Source organism: Eumetopias jubatus, unplaced genomic scaffold, assembly GCF_037043125.1.
Source record: "Eumetopias jubatus isolate StellerSeaLion01/CBP00866 unplaced genomic scaffold, mEumJub1_p1.0 scaffold_1, whole genome shotgun sequence".
NCBI classification, from domain to species: domain Eukaryota; kingdom Metazoa; phylum Chordata; class Mammalia; order Carnivora; family Otariidae; genus Eumetopias; species Eumetopias jubatus.
In genome coordinates, this window is record NW_028274807.1 from 162,171,772 (window position 1) to 162,196,890 (window position 25,119).

Here is a 25,119-nt window from a genome sequence, read left to right on the forward strand (position 1 = left end):
CTGCAGAGAGGCTGCTCAGGCAGCCAGCACGATGGGAAGGGGCCGGAGAGCTTCCCGCCTCACCTGGGTCCCCGTCCTCATGCGAGTGATGGGAGCGCGGATCCTCACAGCCTGGAGAAGCAGCACCTCCACCTCCACGAGGTCCTAGGGAAAGGGCTTTGGGGTTCAGGCTGGCTGCGGTAGGGACTAGGGGCTCGCAACAGGACCTCTCTGGGGAAGGAGGATCTTGCCGAGGCCAGCTTCGAGTCCTGCGGCCAGGAGGTACTCACAAGATGCCCAGCACCATGCTCCTCTTCCCGAGGCAGCCTGGTCCCGTGGGTGACTCACCCCACAGAGAACTGGCCACTGCTTTTCCCGTTCCCTTGGGGGTCCCAGCCTGGTCCTCTGAGCCTAGAGGCCTATCTGATCCAGCTGCTCCAGGTCCGCAGTCCAGAGCCTTGGGGGCAGTGACTTGGGGACTGCTCTTCGGGGTGGCCCTCACAGAACAGGATTCCAGATTCTCCCAACCCCAGATCTAGTGTGTTTCTCTCTGTAAGTGAACAGGCTACTGTGACAAATGCAGGACACAGAACCTAGTTAGAGCAGACTGCATATCGTCTTCCATTCTGAAGTCTACACTCTAATTAATCTGGTCAAGGATTAACTTTAGGGGCGTGTGGGTGGCTCAGTCGGTTAAGCGTCTGCCTTCGGCTCGGGTCATGATCCCAGGGTCCTGGGATCGAGTCCCGCATTGGGCTCCCTGCTCTGCGGGAAGCCTGCTTCTCCCTCTGCCTCTGCCTCTCTCCCCTGCTCATGCTCTGTCTGTCTGTCTGTCTCTCTCTCTCTCTCAAATGAATAAATAAAATCTTAAAAAACAAAGATTAACTTTATTAGGCTTCTTTATAGTGCTATTGGCTCTTGCTGAACCCAGGATACTAAAACCCTTAAGCCTTATTTGCATTGGCTCAATACTGAGCCCACCTCCTGTGTCTTGTGATCCGGGCTAATGCCTGGCATTTAGTAGGTACTCAATAAACATCCATTCCCTTCCTTCCCTTTGCCCTTTTAACTGCCCGGTCTCCTGCCAGTCCCGGCCCATACCCCGGCCATGGGTGCTGAATTGGTGACCTGGTTTGGATAGGTGGAACTGGGGGCTTTGGAGCAGAACCCCATACACTCTGTGGACACGTGGGCCTCAAGCTGAGCCCCCGCCTGCCTGGGCTCAAGAAGATGGCTTTCGGCTAGGACCGGTGGCACAGCCTCTCCATCTGCCAAGGGGCACCAGGATCTTGCCCCAGCAACTCTCCCACCCTGCCAGATGGGAGACACACAGAGAGAGGTGGCCCGGCAAGGTCAGACCAGGAAGAGAAGTGGCTGGGAGGGAAATGCATGGCTGTCTGCCCCTCTGGCCGAAGTTCAGCTACCTGGGCCCCCAGGAGGAGGAAAATAAACTAGTTCCCAAAGCCACAGTCCTTTTTTTGGAAGGAAAAAAAAAAAAAGCAAGGCCTCCTTGGTCCTTCATCTTATTCTCCAGGACGTCTATCTGAATCCTGCTATATGCCACAGGACAGATTTCACATTCCCAACGCTTTCTTGCTGTCTTTATAAAATCAATAGGTAGAATCAGGGCATCTACCTCCATGATTCAAAAAGACTTTGTGGTTTAAGCAGAGACACTGCAACTCCTGCAAAAGGGAGTAAATCAATGAACTCAATGTCAGATCAAAGTCAGCCCTGGGAAGAAGGACGCATCAGCCTCCCCTTCTCTAGGATGATGCACACACCAGCTCCCTTGGGTGCTCTGTGTTCAGATGTGGTGAACTCAGGGGAGCTCATGGACTCCTTCCAGGGAGCCCTGAATGCCGGACAAGGAACAGGGGGACGGGGTTCTGAAAAGGCTGTCCGCAGTCACATTAGAGCCCAGATTTCTGGCCACCTCCCCTGAGATGCTTCCACAAGTCACCGTGGTCACAGGATGTCAGGGAGAGCCCAAGTACTCTGAGTCCTGCTCAGGACGTGGAGACCATCTCCCATCTCCTGTGAAGAGCCCGACGAGGTGCCCACCCCCGGGAAACAAGGAGCACCATCAGACTTAGAAACCAATGTTCAGGGAGCCTGGCTGGCTCAATTCGTGGAGCATGCGACTCTTGATCTCAAAGTCATGAGTTCAAGCCCCACGTCGGGTGTGAAGCCCACTTTAAAAAAAAAAGAAAGAAAGAAAGAAAAGAAACAAACAGGTGCCTGGGTGGCTCAGTCGTTAAGCGTCTGCCTTTGGCTCAGGTCATGATCCCGGGGCCCTGGAATTGAGCCCCCCGTCGAGCGCTGCATCAGGTTCCCTGCTCCCTGCCCGGCAGGAGGCCTGCTTCTCCCTCTCCTACTCCCCCTGCTTGTGTTCCCTCTCTCACTCTGTCTTTCTCTGTCAAATAAATAAATAAAATCTTAAAAAAAAAAAAAAAAACAGAACACAAAAAAAAGAAACCAACTTTCCCCTGCCTGGAGTCAGGGTCGCTGATGTGGGGCAGGAAGACCCTCCTGCAGGAAGGGCTCCCCTAGCTGAGCCTTCCAACATCTCTGCTGATCCAGAAAAGCACTTCGTAAATGTCCCCGAGTCCAGCCAAGATGCTTGGGGGATAACTTAACCTCCAGTGGAGCAAAAGTGACTAGTGCATGATTCAGGTTTTCCTTTATTTCTGGAAATACAGCTCTGGGTCTGAAATCCTATTGGTGTCCAACTGTCCACGCTTACAGTAGCCAAGCTATGCACACCCCTGAAAACTCATACTGCAATCCACAAAGCATGTTGGAGGCAACAGTACTGCTTTCTCTTCCATATGAACATCCCCAAGCCTTGGGCCACTAGCTCTTCCTTAGGCCCGTCATCAGGAAACAGGTTAGCAGCAAATGCCCGGGGGCAGGGGTGCCGAGGGAAGTAAGGAGGCAGGTGTAAAGTGCCCAGGGCAGAGTCCACTGTCATAGCTGCTGCCACCATCGTGCACTGGAATGTCCCCAGGGTGGGGACGGTGTTGGAGACCCTGTCCCTTAAGGAGCAGCTAGGGAGACTCAGCCTGGAGATGGATCTTGGGGATCCCCAGGTTGGCCGGGCTGACCCTGGGAGGGGGCGGGTGGCAGACAGGGGCTGTGGACTCAGAGGGCAGAAGCAGGGCCCTCAGAGAGCGGGGTCCCTGGGAGCAGAGCCCGACCCCAGTAAACAGACCTCCTCACCATCACAACTGACCAGCGCACCAGCTGCAGCGGGGAGCAGTGCACCCCATCACTAGAGGCTTCAGAAGCACATGTGGTCAGTGCAGCCCACACGCATTACCTGGGACACGATGACGAGCTTGCCAGTCTCCGCGTCCACAGCCTGTACGACCCCAGACACCGTGCCGTTTCCGACGGCCAGCCCCTGCACCAGCCCCGCGCTGTTCACCACAGCGATGCTCTCGTTGCTGATGGAGAAGAGGATATTGGACTGGGGCTGCGGGCCGCCCTCCGAGGTGATCTGGAGTGGGGAGAAACAGCAGTGCCCAATCAGCCCCCACGCCTCATTCTCAGATGCGAGGGTGCCAACACCCCCGAGCTCTCCATCTTAGCCTCCTGATGCCTGGGGGTGGGGTGGGGGGCATGCCTGGAGCCAGGCAGGGGCCAAGACTGGGGGTGGGCAAGCATGTGGCCTTTGGCTCCTACCTGCATCATGGCCCCGATGATCAGTGTCACCTTCCTGGGTATCAATCTAAATGGGGGAAAGACCTGCATGTGGAAACACAAGAGAGAAGTGGGCCGTTGTGTTCCGAGCTCACACGGCCGGGTGGAATTCACCCTGAATGTTTTCAGGGAGAGGGACACGTGGTGCCTGGACATCCCTCCTCTGTGCGAGGCGACTGGGGAGGGCCTGGGGTCCTGGCCAGCTTGGGAGGAGCCTGAGCGCCCCTCCCCAGCCTGAGCAGGGGCCTGAGGATCTGCGATTCCTGGGGGCATGTTCTGCTGTTTGTAACCAAGCTTCGTTTCCCCAGACCTGAAACCCCATGAAGATAAACACACCTTCTTCACATAAACTTCCCCTTACAGCACGGTCCTCACTGCGTGGTCCCCTGACCAGCAGTATCAGCGTCACCTAAGAACCATTAGAAACACACATTCTCCAGCCCACCCCAATCTATGGAATCGGAATTGGGGGAGGGGTCCTGAAATCTGTGTTTTAACAAGTCCTCCAGGAGATTCTGATGCACGGCAAAGTTCACATTCCACTGCCTTCAAGGTTTTCCCCCTTTCATTGCATTTCTCCAATTTCTACTGATAAATTGCCCAAGAAGAATTCTCTTCTTCAATGCTCTCAAAACTTCTTAGATGAAGAGAGAGGGGTTTGGGGGGGGGCAGGGACAAGGACGCCCTTGTCTCTGCAGCACAGAAGGTCCCACATCATCCTCCTGCCAGCCCCCCCAGGCCCCGCCTAGCAGGAGTGCAGGAAGAGTCCGGTCGGTGAGCGCATATGCCAGTCAGCCAAGGGGCTGCTTTGTGCATAAGGATTAGTCTCTGTAGGGCTGTGCTATTTATAGGCAAAAATGAATTCTTCTTCACCAGAAGAAAGGAGCCCTTCCATCCAGAAGCACAAACCACAACCACCGGCTCCGGAACAGTTTAATATAAAGTCTGCCGGCCCCTGTGTGGACAAGACCTGTGGAGGACGCTGGCAGGAGGGTTAAGGAGAAACTTGGATGTGAATGTGGGGCCATGGCTGCCTTGGCCTCCAGGGACTGGGAGGCTCCTGTGCAAACCTAATGCCACAAGACAATCCTGAGTCACATACGGAGATGACCCCAGGAGACCTCGGAGCTCCCTGCTTGCTCAGGGGGTTCCACGACAGAAGCTCATGGCTTCGGAGGGCCGGTTCGGATCGACTGTCAGGATGAGCGTCTACACATGAGCCTAATCTGCCTCCTCTTGGCACCTAAGGATTTAGAGTATTCTGCCACTCTCCGGCCATGTGACAAGCAGCTCCCCCCCTTCTCTGAGCCAATCCTGACGCCCCCCACAAAGAGGGAGATTAAAGTACCTCAGGCCCCTCCCTCTGCTGCTGCCGCCCCGGGGAATGGTGAGAGCTCCCTCTGAGTCAGAGGACATGGCAGGGCAGAGATTTTAATATGGTTTCTCCACGGCAGCTTCCTGGACGATCCCTAGAACTCCTAGCCCATCACAAAAATGACACACTTCCCACTCCATGCATGCAGGCAGTGAGGGCTGGATGGATCCCACCTGGTGGGAGGAAGCCCAGTTTTACCTCAATCTGCTGTGGGGCTGAGTTGATTCGCTGTCCAGCTTTATCAGTCACCATCGCAGTGAGACTGGTCTGGCCAATGGCCACACCATGGACACGGAACGTGGCGGTGTAGTTGTCAAGGGCTTCGTCAAGGGCCCTGGAACAGAGGGAAGGGCTGGGACGTCTCCCCTCAACCTGCCAGTGCTGTCCCTGAGATGGCTTCCTTGGACCCCCTGAGAGGACTCACACCAACGTGATGATCTGAGAAGCTGCCCGGAGCTTCAGGTCCATGAAGGCAAAGTATTTGGCCAGAAAAGGCTTCTTGTGAAAGTCCAGCACGCGGACATATGCCTTGACCATCTTCCCGATCTCCACCTGCATTGTGGGGGACAAAAGACTCAGGGTAGCCTCTGAGTGACTAATTCTATCACCGGTGACACTCCAAGGCTTTCTGCCAAGGCGTTGCTAACCTCAAACCCACAGACCCAGGCTGAGCTCCAGATAACCAGCCAATCAACAAATGAAGATCACTTAAGTGTTTCCTGTATACAAGGGGGGGGGCTTTGGGGATACTCAGACACATAAATTATACTCCCCAATCTTAGAGAGCTAAGAATCTAGAGTGATAAGATGCAGCTGGAAGAGCATACAGTAGGAGTTCCATAAGTGCTCACTGACCAAATAGCTCACACCTGGCAGTATGTATAATACATACAGTAAGGACCTTGGGATACGAAGCGTCAGAAATGCTTGGTGAAGAAACAGAAGTCTGATCAGGAAATAGGACCACAGAAGGAATATCTGAGGCTGTGTAAGAGAATATTGGCTTTTCACGTACTCTAAGCTACTCAAGCATTCCCCTTTTAATTACTAACTGTTCTCTCCAGTCAGGAAACTAGGAACCTGACAGCAACCCTCTGTAAGCCTAGCTGCAGCTCCTTCAGGTATTTGGAGCAATAAAAATTCCCTATTTGCATTAAAGGATTAAAGATTCTATCATTATTCCTTTTCCAAAAGCACTTGGCATTAGTGCATTTTACTCACTTGCCACTAAGATTCCCAAGAATCCAAAACCCACATATCAGGGGGAAAATTCACCATCAGCAAGTTGTGTGCCTTGCTTAGTGTTGGTTAGTAACCTACACCAGCTAGAGGACAGGAATTCCCAAGTCGGGGCTAAGGAGGAGACAACTTTGGGCAGGATTTACAGCTGAGCTTTCCTGATGTCAACTGGCATAAACAAGTCTAAACGCAAAGGTTGCTCCACATCGTGCACGAGGAGGAACAGAGGCGAGACAGCACTAGAAGCTCAAAGCAACTCAGGAGCTGGATACAGGGACTCAGAAACCAGGAGAAAGAGCAAAGGGCATGAGGAAAATAACTCTCACAACCTCACCACTCCCCCGTCTCTGTGAACCAGCAGTGAGGGGCCCTATTAGGAACTGTTACTGACCTTATCAACCACGCGGACGTAGAGCTTCTGAATGTCTGAGACGTACACATCAGCCTTTGCTGGGGCCGGGAAGGCAAGGCACAGGTCATGGATCATGATGGCCGACATGCCCGGGAGCAAAGGGTGCACCTGCAAGGTTGGAGGGGGTGCTCAGTCCTGCAGCTGCTTGTGGCATCGGCCCATCACCCATGGGATGCCATCTTGAGGAGGCCTCCAGGCCAGGGCTCAGAAGCCGCAGACAAGGAAAATCCTAACCCAGATATTGCCCTGCCTACTCCTCATTATGAGCCCCCTCTGCCAGCCAGGGGAAGGGCTTGAAATGTAACATGGTAGAACCAGGATGGATCTTGGAGAGCATTTACTTCAACTTGGTACAATTTATGAGGAGAAAATGGAAGTTGCTCAAAGCAGGGCAGTCAGTGGCCACGGGACACACATGGGGGCTCAAACCCAGGATTTCATGTCTCCTGTGCAGGCCGCCTGCCCCTGCAGCTCTGGTAATAGAAGAGTGCCATACATGACATAACTCCTTTCTGAACAGAACCCTCACTCAGGAGTCCTCGTCTGACCTGACAGAACCTCAGAACCTGGAAACAGACCACAGAAGCCAGCACAGCCTCAAGCATTCACTCTGTGAGTCTCATTCATCCCGACATTCATCTCTGCCTCGGCCATGTTTGAAGTAGAGACGACCTCGTGAACATTCTGAGTAGGTGGACAAACCTGTTCCAGTCTTTGCTGCAAAGACTCCCCACCTCCCTCATTTTAAACCTACTTCTTTCCCTATCTGCTTTAGGGATCCCATATACAGAAGCATCCCTCCCCAGATGAACCGCACCACAATCAGTCTCATACTGCACACGCACTTGCCGTGATGTGTTATATTGCTTAGGCATGTATCTCAACTGGATGGTCTGGGGGCTGGGCAGGTGGGGGGCAAACCATGGAGCTGGTGGCTGAGTCCAGAGGGCTGCTTCCCATCTCTGTCTGGCCCTGGCTTTGCTGGCTGCAGTTTCTGGTGTTAAGAGTCATTTGGCAGGGGGCATGGAGGGGAGGTTTACAGTGATTCAGTGTTTACAAGGCTAGAATGTCAATATCAAGAACCTGTCGGGGGAAAAAGCAGGTTTCTGACCCTAAGGAGACAGCCAAATGTGATCACATCATATCCAGGTTAACATCCTTCAAAGGTGGCCCAGAGACTGAGTCCAAATCCTTCCCACATCCTAGAAGAACCTGGCACGAGCTGGCCCTTGCCCATGGCTCTAATGTCACTGCAAACTACGCTCCCTCACCACTGTCAGGCTCCAGCCACCGTTCTGCTCTGTTCCTCAAAGCCAGCTAGGGCCTGCCTGCCTCAGGGCCACACAGCCCATCTTAACAATCTGGGGTTTTTTCCTCCCCACACCCCATCTTCACCTACTGGCTCCTACTCATCCTTCAGGCCTCTGCTCAAGCATCCTTCCTAGGAAAGTCTTCCCCAATTAGATAGCTAAGGCTTCCTGCTACCTCTGCTCACTTCTCCTAGCGCAGCTTTACTGCTTGTAATTGGGCTGTGACAGAGAGCACAGTCTAGTGTTCATCCTCCCCCAGGCTGTCTTCTCATCAGCTGTAGCCTCAGGGCTGGGCCTAGTGTCTGGCACAGGCTCACCCCCCAGTAAACGTGTATTGATCAGACCAAGATCCAGGGTCACAGCTCTAGGTCACTATAGTTACGGCAAAGAAACCTGCTACTCCAGCTTGCTTGCTTACCTTTCATTTTAGCTTTGCAAAGACCTAGAAATTCTAGGAAAAATAAAAAAGTTTGCAAACCCACACACCCTCATCTCTTTGGGAGATGCTGATTGTGGTCCAACTCTTTCAATGCACACCTGGGGAAACTGAGGCCCACACAGGGTGGGAAGCCAGCCTTGAAGGGGCAGCACTGGGGAGGAGACTCAGGTGCCCAAGCTCTCAGTTCAGGGCTCCTTCTACCACATTTTGCCACTTGCCAGAGCAGGATGCCCCCAGCAACCAAAACGGAACTGTGGGCAGGGCAGGAAAAGGCCAGAGCCGAGGCAGAGGCCCAAACCCACAGTTAGCTGGGGGCATGGAGGATTAGCAAGCTCAGCCAAGCTGGAAACTCTGCCAGTATCATTGAGCTCAAAGGCACATCAACACAGATGAGGCATGCCCAAGTTATTCCACATGGTGACTTAAAAGTCGATTAACAAAGACCCCAGAGCGGAAATCATGGTTGTATTCCAAAGCGATGCCTTGGCAATTTGAGCCATCGCCACCCAGGTCTGGTACGAAATACGGGCCGAGGAGTGGGGTCTGGGAAGCACGAGGCCTCCAGTTTTGCCGAGGATGATTCACCCTGGCTTATTCCTTTTCCCTCAATGAAAACACATTTAAAAATTCAAGAGAGAAATGAGAGCTTTCTTTGAAAACTGGATTTGAGGCTCCAATCTATTCCTCCTGCTGTCAGGGACCAGTGCGTCCTTCAAGGCACCAAGAAATTACATGTTGCCCTGGCGGCTGATAGAACCACGCAGAGGAATGCACGGAGGGCTTTTTCTTGTTTTTTTCCTCCCCTTCAAAAGGACCATTTTGCACATTTTAAACAAAGACATAAAATGGTGAGGGGAAATCAATTCTGTCTTCCACTTGATTTCCCAGAGGCTGGACGTCTGGCTGCCTTCCGGATAACAGAAGTGGGGGACGGCCATCAATCTGCCACCCGCGGAGAGGCTGCGTGTCCTGGCCTGCCCCCCTGTCGGCATGCAGTGGCTCACCTCACCCCTGCTGAGCAACACTTCAAGGGAGAGCGCACTGGGCCACCTGGGAGAAAACACGCTCTTGGAGAAGGGGGGCATTTGCCAGGCCACTGGCGGCCGAGCGGGGACTGGCCTCACTGCCAAATCTGGACTGTGCCTGTCTGCTTCTCGTGGCATTTTGGACCCACTTGCTTCTTGACTGACATTCGGGGGGGGGAACATGTATGAAGGAGAGCAGGAGGGGACACTCCAGGCCCAGAGCGAGTTCTAATTTCTAAGTGCTGAACTTCAGTGAGAAGTGAGAACTTCAGTGCATACTGAGCCGAGAGGAAAGTCCTGTCATCTCTTCGGGAATGATGAATGCATTACTGCTCATTAAGACCCTGGCGGTGGAGCCAGAGATGGCTCTGCTTGTGAGCGGGCTGACGCCGTGATGTCCACTCGCACCCGCCAGGCCCCCAGCTTCTGCCTGCACCGGCTCGGCTCTGAGCTTCCCTGGGCCCACACATGCTTCAGGCTTGTTCCTTGACAGGTGGCATTTATAGAAGAGTAAGGACCCTATAAATACTTCCAGCCGTCACAGGAGCCTTCAGCTCCCATTTCCTATTATAGAGTGCCTGTCAATCGGGGGGGGGGGGCGTCAGGCCATGCCATGCAAGTGTTGGGGTCCAGGGCCCCAATGAGATGTCCTTGAGACCTGCAGGGGGTGATCACGAACACAGGGGAATCACAGGCATGGGGAAGAGGCCTGGCTTGGAGGCTGAATGAAAATCCATCCAGGGACCCCAGCCGGCCCTGAGGCTTCCTGCCAGGCCAGGACTGGGACAGGTACCTCTGGCGAAAAGCAGGACACACCCGAGTTCAAAGCCTGTGGCTGCCACCTGCTACCCTGCCCATCTTCCTTCTTGATGCACTTGTCAAATATACAATGTCTCCATGCCTGGCGATGCATCACAGGATGGAGGAAATGGAGAGAAACACTGTGGCTCGTGATTTGTTCACTACTGACTCCCAGTGCCTGGGCCGGCACCAGTCTTTGCAGAATGAATGCATAACTTAAAGGTACGAGGTGCTTGGCACACAGTGGGTCGTTCCCCTTGCCTTTCTAGTCACATGGGTTCTGCGTGCAGGACTTGATTTGAAATGGAAAGAATGGGTGAGAAGAAAGAAACTCTAAGTTTAAACCAGATAAGCCACTCCTACAGGCAAGCCAGCCAAAAATGAAATAAAGGCCCCTCGCAGAGTTTTGGGGTGTGTGTGAGCAGAAATCAGCATAGCCCTTCATGCATTGTGTGGGCAGGCTAGCCCCACAATGGCCCTGGCGTGTGAGTACCACAGCTACCTCCCAGAGACCCTCAGGAGCCGAAACACACCCAGGAGCCATTCTTGTATCCCGAATGTGTATCAATAGGAAAGAAAGAAACATTTTCTATGAGCTAATTGAAGAACCGCTGTGGGCTTTCTCATCTCTGTGATTAAGGGAAATGAGAATGTTGCTAATTAGCAGCAGGAAAATGCCAGAGAAATGTGTAAACGTCCTTCAGAAACAACTGTCTGAGCGAAGCTGCTAGGATCTGTCACCGATTGTCAATGCTCCATGAAAAATTCCTCCGGCAGGTTACAGAAGAGGCAGAGGAAACCAGAACCCAATCTCCACCGTGAGGTGCAATGGTCTCTGCACAGGCCCAAGCCGATGGGAGGCAGAGACCCCAGGGGTCAAGGTGCCTCCTAAACACACCTTGTGGGGTCTGCCCCATGGGAGGCTGCTGGTGCTTCCCATAGTGCTTGGCTTGTCCTGGGGGTCATGCCTGCCCTGGGCGCTCTGTCCCACTCCACAAGAGCCATGGTGGGATGAGACACATGAGCAAGGGCCAGCCCACAACCACAGAACTGCTGTGGCTCTCGCTGGGACCCTCTGTAGAATGGGGACACATATACTTGTCTTGACTGGAGAAGCCTACCATCTGCTGCTGACGGGGATGGCACAGAGATAAACCTAGAACTGCAGCATTGTGGGACTGAACAGGGGCTCAAGGTCTGGGGAAACTTGACCCTGATGTTGAAATCCCGAGTCTTCCAGACAAGTGTCCCAGCTCCTACTTGGCTGCCTCCAGAGACCGGGCAGTCACTATCTATAGAAGCAGCCCAGTCCAACACGGGCTCTTAGAAGCTCTTGTTCTTGGAGGAGAGTTCTCTCTCTGGCTGCAGGCCCATCCTCCAGGCTCACTCAAAATGTAAGGGCGAGGTAAATGTGAGTCAAGGGGTCCCCAAGTATTGTTGGCACTGTACACATTTTTCTCAACTTGAAGCTTCTCTCTTCTTGACAACCAGGAGTTCTTTTTTTTTTTTTTTTTTTAAGATTTTATTCATTTATGTGAGAGAGAAAGAGAGAGAGCATGAGAGAGAGAGCACCAGCGGCAGGGAGGGGCAGAGGGAGAGGGAGAAGCAGTCTCTCCGCTGAGCAGGGAGCCTGACATGGGGCTCGATCCCAGGAGCCTGGGATCGTGCCCCCAGCCATAAGGCAGACGCTTAACTAACTGAGCCATGCAGGCGCCCTGTTAATAACAGGGGAGTTCTTTTTTAATCCCCAGAAGTAAAGCAAAGCAAGGCACGTCTCAAGCAGTCAGAATTATTTATGATTTGAGCTCTTCCTTTTAATATGAAGGATGTGACAGTGAACACTCATTTACATGGCAGGAGGGATGGCCAGGGAATTATTCTTTCTTTTATAAAGGGAACAAAAATGCTCTGGGGACAGCTTCCTATGATCTCAGACTTCTAGCAACCCTCATGCTGTCTCTAACAACACACACTTGTTCCCAAGTGCTAAGAGACAGTGTTTTCTTGCTCTGATTTATGGCAACACACCTAAGGGGTTCTGCCAGTTGAGACTGCCCCTGGGAAGAACAGGAGTATTATGACATGCTTCCTCACCCTTCACCGAGGGACTGAACCAGGAGAAAGCCTCTCCACAGACAGGTAAAGACCAAGGTCAATCACTGACGAGGGATGTAAAAAAATGTGAAAACAAATAACCAAAAAGCAAAAAACCTGAATTGTCCTATAAAGACCCAAGCTACCAAAATGGACTCAAAAAGAAACAGTGTGAGTAGACCTGTAACATATGAAGAGACTGAATTAGTAATCAAAAAACCGCCCAGGAAGAGCAGATCACGTTCTGATGGCTTCACTGGTTAATTCTACCCAATATTTAAGAGTACTTATTACCAATTCTGCTCAAACTCTTCCAAAAATAAGAAGGAACACTGCTAAGTCATTCCGTGAGGCTGATGCTACCCTGATACCCAAACCAGATGAAGAAATCACAGGAGAGAAAAGCACAGACAAGTGTCTCTTAGGACTATGAGCATAAACTCAACAAAATACTAGCAAACATCTTCCAGTTACATGTAAAAAGAATTATATATCATGATCAAGTAGCATTTGCCCCAGAAATGCAAGGTTGGTTTAACGTCTGAAAAGGCAATTAATGCAATACGTCGTATCAACAGAATAGAAAACAAAAACCACATCATCATTTCAAGAGACATAGAAAAAGCATATGACAAAATCGAGTACTCTTTTGTGTCTGTGTGTAAGAACAGGGAGGAGATAGCTAGAGGGTATGGGTTTCTTTTTGAGGTGATGAAAATGTCCTGGATGCACCTGTCTATGAGTCAACAAAACACCACTGACTTGTACACTTAAAATAGGCGAAATGTACAGTATGTGAATTATACCACAATAAAGCTGGTATTAAAAATAACAAAAGGCAGGGAAATCCAAATCAAAACCTCAATGAGATACCACCTCACACCAGTCAGAATGGCTAAAATTAACAAGTCAGGACACGAAAGGTGTTGGCGAGGATGCAGAGAAAGGGGACCCCTCCTGCACTGTTGGTGGGAATGCAAGCTGGTGCAACCACTCTGGAAAACAGTATGGAGGTTCCTCAAAAAGTTAAAAATGACCCAGCAATTGCACTACTGGGTTTTTACCCCAAAGATACAAATATAGTGATCCAAAGGGGCACGTGCACTATAGCAGCAATGTCCACAATAGCCAAACTATGGGAAGAGCCCAGATGTCCATCGACAGACGAAAGGATAAAGAAGATGTGGTGTGTATATATCTACATATTATGCACCCATCAAAAATGAAATCTTGCCATTTGCAACAACCTGGATGGAACTAGAGGGTATTATGCTAAGCGAAATAAGTCAATCAGAGAAAGACAATTATCATATGATCTCATTGATATGTGGAATTTAAGAAACAAGGCAGAGGATCACAGGGGAAGAGAGGTAAAAATGAAACAAGACGAAACCAGAGAGGGAGACAAACCGTAAGAGACTCTTAATCTCAGGAAACAAACTGAGGGTTGCTGGAGTGGTGGGGGGTGGGAGGGATGGGGTGGCTGGGTGATAGACATTGGGGAGGGTATGTGCCAAGGTGAGCACTGTGAATTGTGTAAGACTGATGACTCACAGACCTGTATACCTGAAACAAATAATACATTATACGTTAATTAAAAAAATACAAAAGGTGGGGCACCTGGGTGGTTCAGTCAGTTAAGCATCTGCCTCGGGCTCAGATCATGATCTTGGGGTCCTGGGATGGAGCCCCATACTGGGCTCCCTGCTAGGTGGGGAGTTTGCTTCTCCCTCTACCCCTCCCCCTGCTCATGCTCTCTCTCTCTCTCTCTCAAATAAATAAAATCTTTAAAAACAAACAAAAAAAACCCCAAAAGGCAGGGTGCCTGGGTGGCTTAGTTGGTTAAGCATCTGACTCTTGGTGTTGGCTCAGGTCATGATCTTCCGGTCATGGGACCAAACCCTGTGTTGGGCTCCGTGCTCAGTGTGGAGTCTGCTTGAGATTCTCTCCCTCTCTTTCTGCCCCTCCCCCAGCTCTTGCATTTACATGTGTGCTCTCTCTCAAATAAATAAATAAAATCTTTTAAAAAACAATAAAATTTAAAAAATAAAAATAAATGGCAGCTAGCGGCACACAGTGGCTGTCTGTTAGACACAATCTCTGCTTTCCACTTTGCCACAGTCCCCACCACTCCCTATTACTCTCTGACACTAAAAGCATCGGGTGCCTTCCTGGTATGTTCCTCATCCCTGGGAACCCTGCTCGTGTCCCTCATTTACACTGTCCCACTCCAGAGGCAAATAATTTTGTGACTCCCTGTGTCAAGATAGTCACTGAGTCACAAACCAGAGAAATGGACTTCTGGAGTAGTCTAAAGGCAACTGCAGAGCTGCAATTTAATGATGCCACTTGGGAGTCATGTCTTTGTTCGTGGCTGCCTGCATTTATGACTTAGAGTAGTGGTCCAACACATTCCATAGTTAGTTTATTTTGAAGAAAGTTCGGTTTGCAGGATTGCAAAATAACTCATTGTGCAGATATGCAGCCATTTAGGATACTGGTGTTTGTTAGGTTTTACTCTTTGCTGTAACTATGGGGCTATTTTTAAAAAACAAAAAGATTTAAACAACTCAATGTTCTATAAAGAGAGAATGGCTAAGTACAAATGACTACATAAAAATAATCAGCCAGCCTAGGGGCACCTCAGTGGCACATTCGGTTAGGCGTCTGACTTTTGTTTTTGGCTCAGGTCATGATCTCGGGGTTGTGGGATCGAGCCCTGCAGCAGGGTCCAGGCTCAGCATGGAGTCTGCTTGGGATTCTCTCTCCCTCTTCCTCTGCCCCTCCCCTCTGCTCGCTCTCTCTCTAAAATACATAAATAAATCTTTAAAAAATATATTTTTAAAAAATCAGCCAGCCTACATAGCAACATGGGGGAAAAAACTTAGGGTGCAACCCCTGACAAACGCAGAATGCTAAATCCTTCCATACTGTGGGCACAGCTGAGTCAGTATTTGCCAGAATAGGGAGAGGGTCAAGAAAGGAATATGGAAGAACAGAAAAAGCCGATATACCTTTCAAAAGCAATCTTCCTTATCATTGTTATAGTGCTGCTTATATAATCGTGTTTTAATTAAAAGATTGACAGACAAGAAACCACTAGTTAATAACTAACAGTGTGGGTAGTTTGTGGACGTGGAACAAAAGTCACAAAGGTAGCTCACAAGGGATGAAAGTTTCACAAATGATGAACTGCAGACTCTAAAGACCTTGCTAATCGCATCCGATGTGATCAAGTGCTTACTTTGGAGATACCCACTCTGTTAAACCTAAGGCCACCCAGATGAGGAATTGCAAGGAGCGTGGGTACAGGGCCCGCACTCACCATGGCCACGCCCCTGGCCTCCTGGTAGACCACCTTGATGATGTCTGCGGTGCTGGTGTTGAGGAAGAAGTAGCCAGAGCCTTCTCTGATGTGCAACTCGGTCTGCAAGGAGGGGTCAGCCCGGGTGTCAGAGGCAAGGGGGCCCCCGTGGGCCACACCCAGGTAGCATGGTGGCAGGGAAAGGAATCCGTACCTGAACACTGGGGTGGTTGTAGATGGTCACCTCCTCCGGGCTCACCCTCACGTCCTCCACCAGGATGAGTTCTATGGAGGCCGACACGGGCACAAGAGGGTCGTACTGTAGGGGCAAGGCAGTGCCATCAGATTCAAGGCAATGGGCCAACCCTGGGCCAGCCCACGGGCTTCAGCCCTGAAAGGGCAGCACTAGAAACCCCGGGCCCTGGCGTCACTCCAGAGTACTTGTTACGCTGGGGACACGGCCCCGGGAAAACCATCATGCTCCAAGCCCAGCCAAGAGGCCACATCTCTTTGAGACATCCGGTAATTCTGCCAAGGCCAGCACCCCACCCCACCTGCCAGGCCCTGTGAAGCAGGCACTTCACCACCCCCCAGGAAAGCAGGGACACACAGCAGATGACCAGCTGCAGAGCTGTGTGTGAGGGGCCGGGGCTTGCAGCAAAGGTGCTAAGTGGAGGGGCGTCCTCACGGTGGGCTCCCAAGGAAACAAGCATGGCCCCTGCCCCCGTGGGTGGTGCACGCATCCAAGTATGTGATGCTGCTACGTGTACCTTAAGGGAGACTGCCGGACCCACCCCAGCAAGGACCTGCTGTGTACTCACATGCTTGAGCACCTCCCCTATGCCCGGCACTGTGCCTGCCCCGGGGGTCCCATAACTGCCCTCGGCAATGATGCAAATTTACTGGAGGTCAGTATTAGAAGCGAAAGTAAATGAAGGACTTGTGTCAGAGCTTAGGGGGGGGTTGTGAAGGCACTGAGGGGCGGGTTAGGGATGGGGGGGGACTCTCAGGTGAGCAGACACCAAGGAAGTGAAGGTGTGGGTGGTATCACTAGAGAAAAGCCCACAGGCCAAAGAGCCTAGGTGCCGAGGCCCTGAAGGGGGAGGCCCATGAGGCCACCCACAGCCAAGGGACTCCCTGTGCAGGTGGGGACAGATGACCCAGGGCTTGAGCCACCAGGGTCATACAGGTATGCTCCTTGAGGGCCACCTCCCCCCAGGCCAGCCTCAGGGCTGCTCCCACTGGGGTCCCACCCCCTCCAAATGCTTCCCTTGCTCCCCACTACCCAGGAGACAACTTCAACCTCCTTATCCTGGCACTTAGGGTCTCCCGGAACCCAGTCCCACCTTCTCCTTCCAGCCACCATCTCCTGCCTTCGTCCTATACAAAACCCAAGTTGACTGCTGCCGCTCCCTCACCATGGGGGCGGATCATCCAGGCAAGACCACTCTTGGGGAGCCCTTCTCATGCCTCCCTCGTATGTACCCACTTGCCACCCACAAGCAGTGCTTCTGCGGGGGGGCCATGAGATGCTAGGGTAGGGAGATAAGACTCAACAGGCCTCGACCCAAGTGTATGCAGATGGTGGCAACAGTGTATGTGGGGGGCATCTATACCATGGTGGGGGGGGGGCAGGTACTCGGTGCCCGGGCTCAGCGACCACTCTGCAGACAGGCTGACATTGTGGCTGGGACTAACGAGCGGGAGGCCACCAGGTGGGGAGGAGTGAAAAGGAGGAGGGAGATGGCCTTCCAGGCAGTGGGGACTCTGGGTGCCAAGTCACGGAGGCCCGAGCCACTGAGGCACATCCTTGGGTGGGGTGTGAGGTCAGGGTTGTGTGGGAGAAGAGGCAGGACAGATGAGCACGGGGGCTCCCAAAGCTGTGTGCAGGGGCCACGAGGTGCCAGGGCCAGACTGACCGCCTTTAAGTTGGATCCCACCAGCTGCCTAAGTGCCAGGCGTCGGGGATGGGGGTGCTGGAGGCAGGAGGCCAGTGGGAAGGGGCCCCAGTTCACGTAAGCCCATGGCACTCGACTGGGGATGGGTTGGTGAATGGAGGGGGCTCGGGACGTGCGGACAGTGGGCAGGACGTGAGCAGGAGCAGAGGGCACACCCTGCCCGGGGCCCGGGGAGATACCGATGGCTCCACTCTGGCCGTGCTGAGGTGGGACTGCTGGTAGCCCGTGGCGGTGGCGGAGATGGCTGTGGTCCCTGATGCCTCGTGAACCGAGATGGCCTGCAAACCTGAGTCCAGGGAGAGGAGAACAGATGTCGGGTTTTTGCCCCCTTGCTGCCTGTGAAGCAGCCCCTCCCTCCTTCCGACTTGCAGTTTTAAATCTCTGGTCCTAAAAATACATAAGCGAGTTTGTTTCAAGTGTATGCACCATAAGAGTTACCAGACCCTGAGCAAAGTGCCACAGTGTGGCTTCCGGGAGCTGCGCTGGCTGCAACTTCTGGCTGCCCACGGGTCTGGGAAGGCGCGTGGCTCAGAGTCACGTGGGTCTCGGAGCCTGGTTGATCTGCGCAAGCTGGGACGTGACACTCCCCTGCCCTGAGCCCAAGCCTGTCCGCCCAGCCCTGAAAGAGGGATCCAGTGGGGTCCACAGTTGCCACCAGCCCTCCTCAGCGCCCCTCCGTCCGCCTGGTGTCTCACTACACTCTGTACTCCCGGTCTGGGTCATCAGGCTCCCCACCCAGCTCACCGTGCAGCTTCCGCTGGCCGCTCCCATCGCCCCGGGCCACTAGCTGCATGGGCAGCTCAAGCTTGATGCTGGCCAGCGAGGGCCTGGTCGACTCCCACTGGATGCTCAGAGAGCTGAAATTGTCGAATCTGCGGCCCTGCTGGTCGTAGGCAGCCAGGTCCAGCAGGGGGTTGCGGTGGCTGGAGACTGGAACCTGCAAGAGGTAAAAGTCCCACATCCTGGCCAAGCCCAGAACCAGGCACAGCTGCTCCTGACCGCGCGGGGCACCCTGGACCTGGCTGGCTGCCTTCAGGGCTCCCGGGGCCTGGTGATGAGGTGGGCCAAGTCACTAACTATGCTGCCCAGCCGTCGAGATGCCTCGTAGCCCTTTCCAACCTGGCCTTTTACTCCAGCCCGTGGTCCTCAGGGGGGGGAAAGTTTGCTCCCCCAAGCATGATCCTGGAGATGTCTGAAAGCCTTTTTGATGATCACAACCGTGGGGCAGGGGGGGAAGGGTTGCAATGGACATCTAGTGGGTAGAAGTCAGGGATGCCACCTAACACCCCACAATGCACAGAACAACCCTCAAGAAGTAAGGATCTGGTCCGAAATGTCAGGAGTGCCAAGGTCAGGAGACCCTGCCCTAGAGCCCAGCCCCTCCCACCACCACCTTAGCCAGGCTGCTCTGCTTCCTCTCTGGCCTTACCTTCCCAAATCCTTGCCACCTCCTCCCTGGCCCATACACGCCCAGCTCCTCCAGCATGACCCCCGCCCCCAAGGGTTTAACAGGAACCCCAATTACAACCTCTAAAATGTCCCAGAGTCATTCAGCTTGCAAAGCTCCTCTTGGAGCCAAGTTCTCACCCGATCCTTAAATATCCCAGTGAGATGGGAGGAGTCATCCCCATATTAAGGGTGAGGAAGCAGAGTCCCAGGGAAGGAAAGGAACAAATCAAAGGTGACTCGGCAAATGAATGGTACACCTTCAGGGTTCAGTTCCAAACCCTGAATTACAACCACTCTACCACTACCTCTTGCTCCCGAAGCAAATCCTCAGAACCCACGCCAAGCTGGCCTCATTCCTCCCAGATGCTGGTTCATCCCCTCCGCTCCCTGCCCGGTTGGCAAGGGGGCAGGCGGGGCAGGGAGCAAAGCAGGGACCCTAAGCACATAGACATCCGAGTTCCACTGCCTGGACTCAAACCTCGACCTCTCACCACCCAGGCAAGCTGCCCACCTTCCAGAGCCTTAGCTCCTCCGTCTGTGAAGTGGGCATCAGAACAGAACCCACCTCCCAGGACTCCATTTTAAGTAAGGGTTGTATGAGATCATTTTAAAGAGCCCGGCTCACTAAAACAAACGTGCAAGTCGGGAAATGGGCAGTCACTTGCAGTGGTCACCAGTGTGTCCGGTTCTCTGCCAGGCATGGGTCCAGAAACCAGGGCTCTACTTCTCAGGCCCCTGCAGTTAGGAGTGACCGTGTCACTCACTTTGACCAGTGAAAGGGGAAACTGACTTAAAATGCCTCCAGGGCAAAGCGATCTGCCAGGCTCTCCTTCTCTCTGGCCATGTTCCACACGGTGGCTGTCCCACCAACTGTGTCTCAGAAGGAAGAGAACAGGGACACGAAGCCCAGTCCCCCACCACCGTGATGCACATGTGGCAAGAGGGAGAAGTGAACTGTGCTGTGCGAAGGCACTGGGATCTGGGGGTGCTTGTTACTGCAGCCTAGCCTCACCTATCCAGACTGAGGCTGTCCCCGAACTCCTGACGGGCGCCAGGAGGGCTCTTCCCCAGCTCCTTCTAGCTCTCTTGCCCCCAAACACCGAACCAAAGCATGCTGCATGTTTTAAACTCAGGTCAGCATAATCCCCTGGGGATGCAAAGGATTTTTTTTTTTTTTTAACAATTCTGGATTCCAGCCAGGAGCTGTTGACTCTGGGCAGGGACAAGAAGTGGCATTTTCTAGATGCCCCGCTCTTTCCTCTAGAAGCAACCTGGGTGGAAAACTAATGCCCTTCCCTCCCGCTGTGCTCCCAGGGAATGACATTAACACCCTGTGGCAAGCATGCTTGGATCTTTCCAACAGGCCTTTGGGGCAACAATATTATCCCCATTTTACAAACAGGAAGGCTGAGACTCAGAGACATTCAGCAACTTGCCCAAGGTCACACAGGTTTTGGGAACTCTGCCAGTCTAATTTTAGAGCCTACAGGCCCTCCTCTGTGAGTGTGCAGCCTCCCCTGACTGTGTGGCCTCTCCCCGGTGCACCAGTTGGGCGGGGGCTCCAGGCAAGCCCTGGCTAATCAGTCTCCCGGCACGCAACTGGTGCTCAGCTGCAGTGAGCTGAACACAGGACAACCCGAGCCAAGGACTGGGGTCAGGCTGGAGTCGGGTTCCACTTTGTCACTCTGACTGGTCAGCTCTGTGCTGGTGTCTGGCCTCACCCATAATTTACTCTGCAAATACATCTTGGGTGGCCTCTGGCTTTGGAGAGGTATAAAATTAAATTGATACTACACCCAGGATGCATGGCAGGGATATATCTTTCTCAAGGTCCCCTAGTGAGATCATAAATCGCAGGGGCCATGCCCGAGTGGCTCACAGCTCCGCAACTCCAGGCCTGATGGATGGCCCAGCAATTCTGTCTGAGGTCCATTATTTCCTGGCGAGTGAGATCTACAACACGCACAAGTCCATTCAGAGCTGTGCTCCACTGCCTGTCATCTTTCAGTCAAGGGAGACAACCTGCGCTGACCCAGAGGTCACAGCCAACAGACGGTCAGACACAGCTCACTTGGCAAGTGCCCAGCGTGTGAGGACAAGGAAGATGCCCATCGATCTGCCTGGTTTTTTTTCTTTGAAAATGAAAAGGTTTGGCCAGCCTGGGCTTGAAGGGGCTGGAGCTGAGAGGGGCAGGCTGTCCTGCGGAGGGTCACCTGCTCTCCAGGTCAGTAGCCCCTGGTTCCCCTACTGCCAGCCCCCTTCCTTTAGCAGCACCCCACTTGGCTTCTCCGGGCATTTGGGCCTTCAAGAGTCAGGGGCAGAGGGGCGCCTGAGTGGCTCAGTCATTAAGCATCTGCCTTCGGCTCAGGTCATGATCCCAGGGTCCTGGGATCGAGCCCCGCATCGGGCTCCCTGCTCAGCGGGAAAGCCTGCTTCTCCCTCTCCCACTCCCCCTGCTTATGCGCTCACACACACTTTCTCTCTCCTTTCTGCCAAAATAAATGATAAAATCTTAAAAAAAAAAAAAAAGTCAGGGGCAGAAGACACAGGAACGAGCACCCTGCGCCCTCATTTGTCCATCACCTTACTACCTACCATGAGCAGGGCTCTCTTCTAGAGACTCAAAAAGAAGGAAATAAACACGTAAATTCTACAGCATTGGATGATGTTAACAGCTCAGGGGCAGGGGGAGAAGGGAACCAGAATATGAAATGTTGAGGGAAGGGAAAAACTTTCGGTAAGGTCTAAAGACTGAGGACACCCTTCCAAGGGGTAACATTTGAATAAAGTACCCTCAAGAGGTGAAGGAGGCAGGGAGGGGGAGGCCTGGGGGCACAGGAGACGAGAGAAGTCAAGCCAGAGGGAAGAGCAAGTCGGGGATGCACAAAGGGCATGTTCCGGGGTGCTCACAGCATGACGGGGCACCCCAGCACGGGTGGAGCAGGTGGGGGGAGATTAATTGGGCCCAGGACTCTGGGATTGCAGGTCACAGAAAGGGATTGGCTTTTGCTCTGGGGGAATGAGAAGCTGCTGGCCAGGTCTAAGCAGAGAATAAGTTAAGAAGTGTAACATTTACCATTCTGAACACCTTCGGTCCACTCATGTCTGTCCCCTATAATCCTAGGAGACTGCTGTCACCCAGGTCATTCAAGGAGGAATTCAGAGCCAGCCATCAGTCCCTACGGATGTGAGCTGCTGCCTGACTCCTGGCGTCACATCCAGTGGACCGAGAGGCCAGGTTTTCCAGAAGAGTCCAGACATAGCATGACTATATTCTTTAGGGATAATGTGCTAAATACATGAAAGTGGTTTAAAATGTGTAGCTTTCAGGACTTTCATCTCAAGAGCCCCCCAGATCAGGGAGAAGAATTAAGTCCTGAACACACAGATTTTCAGCTTGGGAATGACAGCCATCTGCTCCCTGCCACCAACACCCAGGCCGCAGCTAGGGGTGAACGCGGCTTCGTGCTGACAAGCCTCCAGAGCAGCTCTAGGCTCAGAGCCGGTTCTCCTCACAGGTAGGTACACCTTGGCCGCCATGGGTGGGGTAGTTAGGAGAGTGCGCCGAGGCTGGGTACAAAGAATCCTCACTTTGTGCCGGATGTTGTCGAGGCAGTGACCCTTAAAGGACCAGCACTGGTGGCAGAGAGGGGCTCCCACGGCCATGTACCTCAGAGCTGAGCGATCAGGAAAGCCTGGGAGAAGGCAGAAGCCCACCAGGACAGGAGGAAGACAAGTTAACTAAACTTGCAGGGGATGTAGAGGCCGAGAGGCAGAGAGTCCCACGCCAGCCAGGCAGAACTGTTCCAAGTCCTAGACATTGGAGTCTGGGACGCCCCACAGAGCTTCAAAGAAATGTACTTTGACCAGACACAAAGCTGTTCTCCTTCACCCACAGGGGAGCCAAACTCCAAATCTCTCTGCTCTGGTGGGAGAGGCTGCCCACATAAACAGCTTCAGAAAGCTTCCGTTATGGGCACTGAGTCCTCTCAGGGCAAAGAACAAAGAGCTAAGAGTGTCCTGTCCCTAGAGGTGGATCCAGGAGACACAGGGCCCCTCAGAAGCCAGCAGGGCAGAGGGCAGTGGGACATGCCTTGGGGCTGATTATAAGGCCAGGGCTGGGAGGAGAGAAGCAGCCGCAGGGGCCACAGAGGGGGCACTGAAAACTTGGAGCTGGGCAGATCTAGGTTCTGCCTCCAGGATCCTGCCTGCCTCCAGGCGTCGTGGGCAAACCATGAAGGGGATGCAACAAGCCTGGCCTCCCAGATGGTCTGGGTGATGGGGAACGAGGCATACAGGTGAGAGCTCCTGGCACATACAACCATTCTGATTACCGTGTGGGCAGCAGGCACACAGAGACCCTAGGCTAACCTCAGGGCCTTTGCACTTGCCATTCTACATGCTCGCCACTTGCCTTACTGCAGCTCTTTTTAGCGGTGACCATGGGGCCTGACATGGTAGGCGTCCACCTGACAGAGGCCTTTCATGGCTCCATCTGATGTGGCCTCCACTGGTAGGTATCCTGTACCACCTCCCTCGCTCCACAGCCCTTCCCACCTTCTGCCCTTCTTGTCAACTATCTGTGGGCCTCCTGGTCTCCTGTCCCCTCCAGGTGACTCACCTGTCCTGAGTACTCTGTATTCTCGAACCCAGGGCTCTGTGCCCAGCACACAGAAGGTGTGGACAAATACATGTTGAAGGAATGAGGGAAAAGCAGCCTGCTCAGTCTCCACCTCTGAGAAGGGACTGGGGGCTAGGCTGGCTGGGCAGGTGTTGGTATCCCTGACCCTGAACAGGAGGGCTTCAAAGTCCTCTACATCTGTCGTCTGGCCTCTGAGGGTCCTGGCTGGGGGTCTAGACCAGCCGCAAGCCCAAGGGGACCAGACCTGTGGGGTTCACCTTCTATCCCTGCTTGTCAGAGCAACCCCCAAGTGATTTTCTTCCCCCACCCACGTTTACGTTTGAAACACAGCCCCTCTACGTTCCCCTCACTCATGGAGAATGCTGCAGCTGGTCACCCCTCTTTAGCAGCCCCCACTCTGACCGCACACACACTGCCCACAGGCCACAGCCCCACCTCAAGGTCCCCAAGTCACAGAAGTTAGCGAGATTTTACCAACTGCCAAGTGCCACACAGAGAGGGGGCCGAGTCTGGGACCAGAGGCGCCCTACCTCCACCTGGCACTGCCACGAGCAACTGTGACTCCAGGTGAGCTCCTCGCCTCTCTGGGCCTTCAGCCCCCCGATATGTAAAAGCTGACGAGGGGCAGGCCCTGAACAGGGGCTGCTGAGCATGGAGGCAAGAGAGCAGTGCTGCCCCCTCGCCCTCCCCGAGAACTGCTCACTTACCACTTGCTTGTTCTGCTGCAGCAGCGGACACGACAGGTCGAGCTGGGGGCTGGCATAGACGGGGGTCAGGGTGAGCCTGGAGGGTGGGGCGCAGACGAACTTCACCACGGCGGGCTCCAGCGCAGGGAAGGGGTTGGTGATGCTGGGCTTGTTCCCCACCGAGAGGGCAATGACCTGGCCGAGCAGAGGAGCAGTCCGAGTCTGAGTGCCTGCTCCACCGTGAGCCCGGCCTCACCACCCAGCTCCCTCGGACTCAGTTTGCTGCTCTGTAGAATGGGCAGCTGAGACCTGCACCACCAGGGGCTTACAAGGGTGCAGTGACCTATGTGGGGGGAGTGCTCTCTCAACATGCAAGAGGCCTTCAGACAGGGGCTCTAGTGTCCTTTACAAATGCTGGCTGAACCACTGCGGTGATGCCTCACAGCTTCCTGGGACCCTCCAAGGATCCCATAGTTGTAGGAGCGAATTCCCAAGCCTGTGGGTTTTCTTTCTTTTTTTTTTAAGATTTTATTTATTTATGTGAGAGAGAGAGAATGAGAGACAGAGAATATGAGAGGGAAGAGGGTCAGAGAGAGAAGCAGACTCCCCGCTGAGCACGGAGTCCAATGTGGGACTCGATCCCGGGACTCCAGGATCATGACCTGAGCTGAAGGCAGTCGCTTAACCAACTGAGCCACCCA

At 53.4% G+C, this 25,119-nt stretch overlaps 1 protein-coding gene across 2 annotated transcripts in view; it reads right to left on the bottom strand.

Moving 5' to 3' along the window:
* The window catches only part of NUP210 (nucleoporin 210), a 106,258-nt gene that overhangs the window by 23,651 nt on the left and 57,488 nt on the right, over positions 1 to 25,119 (bottom strand). For both annotated transcript variants that reach the window (XM_028101643.2, XM_088027107.1), the window contains exons 16-26: positions 24,440 to 24,613; positions 18,386 to 18,578; positions 17,821 to 17,927; positions 15,898 to 16,002; positions 15,705 to 15,806; positions 6,690 to 6,818; positions 5,484 to 5,611; positions 5,258 to 5,393; positions 3,667 to 3,729; positions 3,302 to 3,481; positions 64 to 144 (exon numbers count right to left, since the gene is read on the bottom strand). In XM_028101643.2, coding sequence (XP_027957444.1) covers positions 64 to 144; positions 3,302 to 3,481; positions 3,667 to 3,729; positions 5,258 to 5,393; positions 5,484 to 5,611; positions 6,690 to 6,818; positions 15,705 to 15,806; positions 15,898 to 16,002; positions 17,821 to 17,927; positions 18,386 to 18,578; positions 24,440 to 24,613 — 1,398 coding nt within the window. The remainder of the gene's footprint in view (positions 1 to 63; positions 145 to 3,301; positions 3,482 to 3,666; positions 3,730 to 5,257; positions 5,394 to 5,483; positions 5,612 to 6,689; positions 6,819 to 15,704; positions 15,807 to 15,897; positions 16,003 to 17,820; positions 17,928 to 18,385; positions 18,579 to 24,439; positions 24,614 to 25,119) is intronic.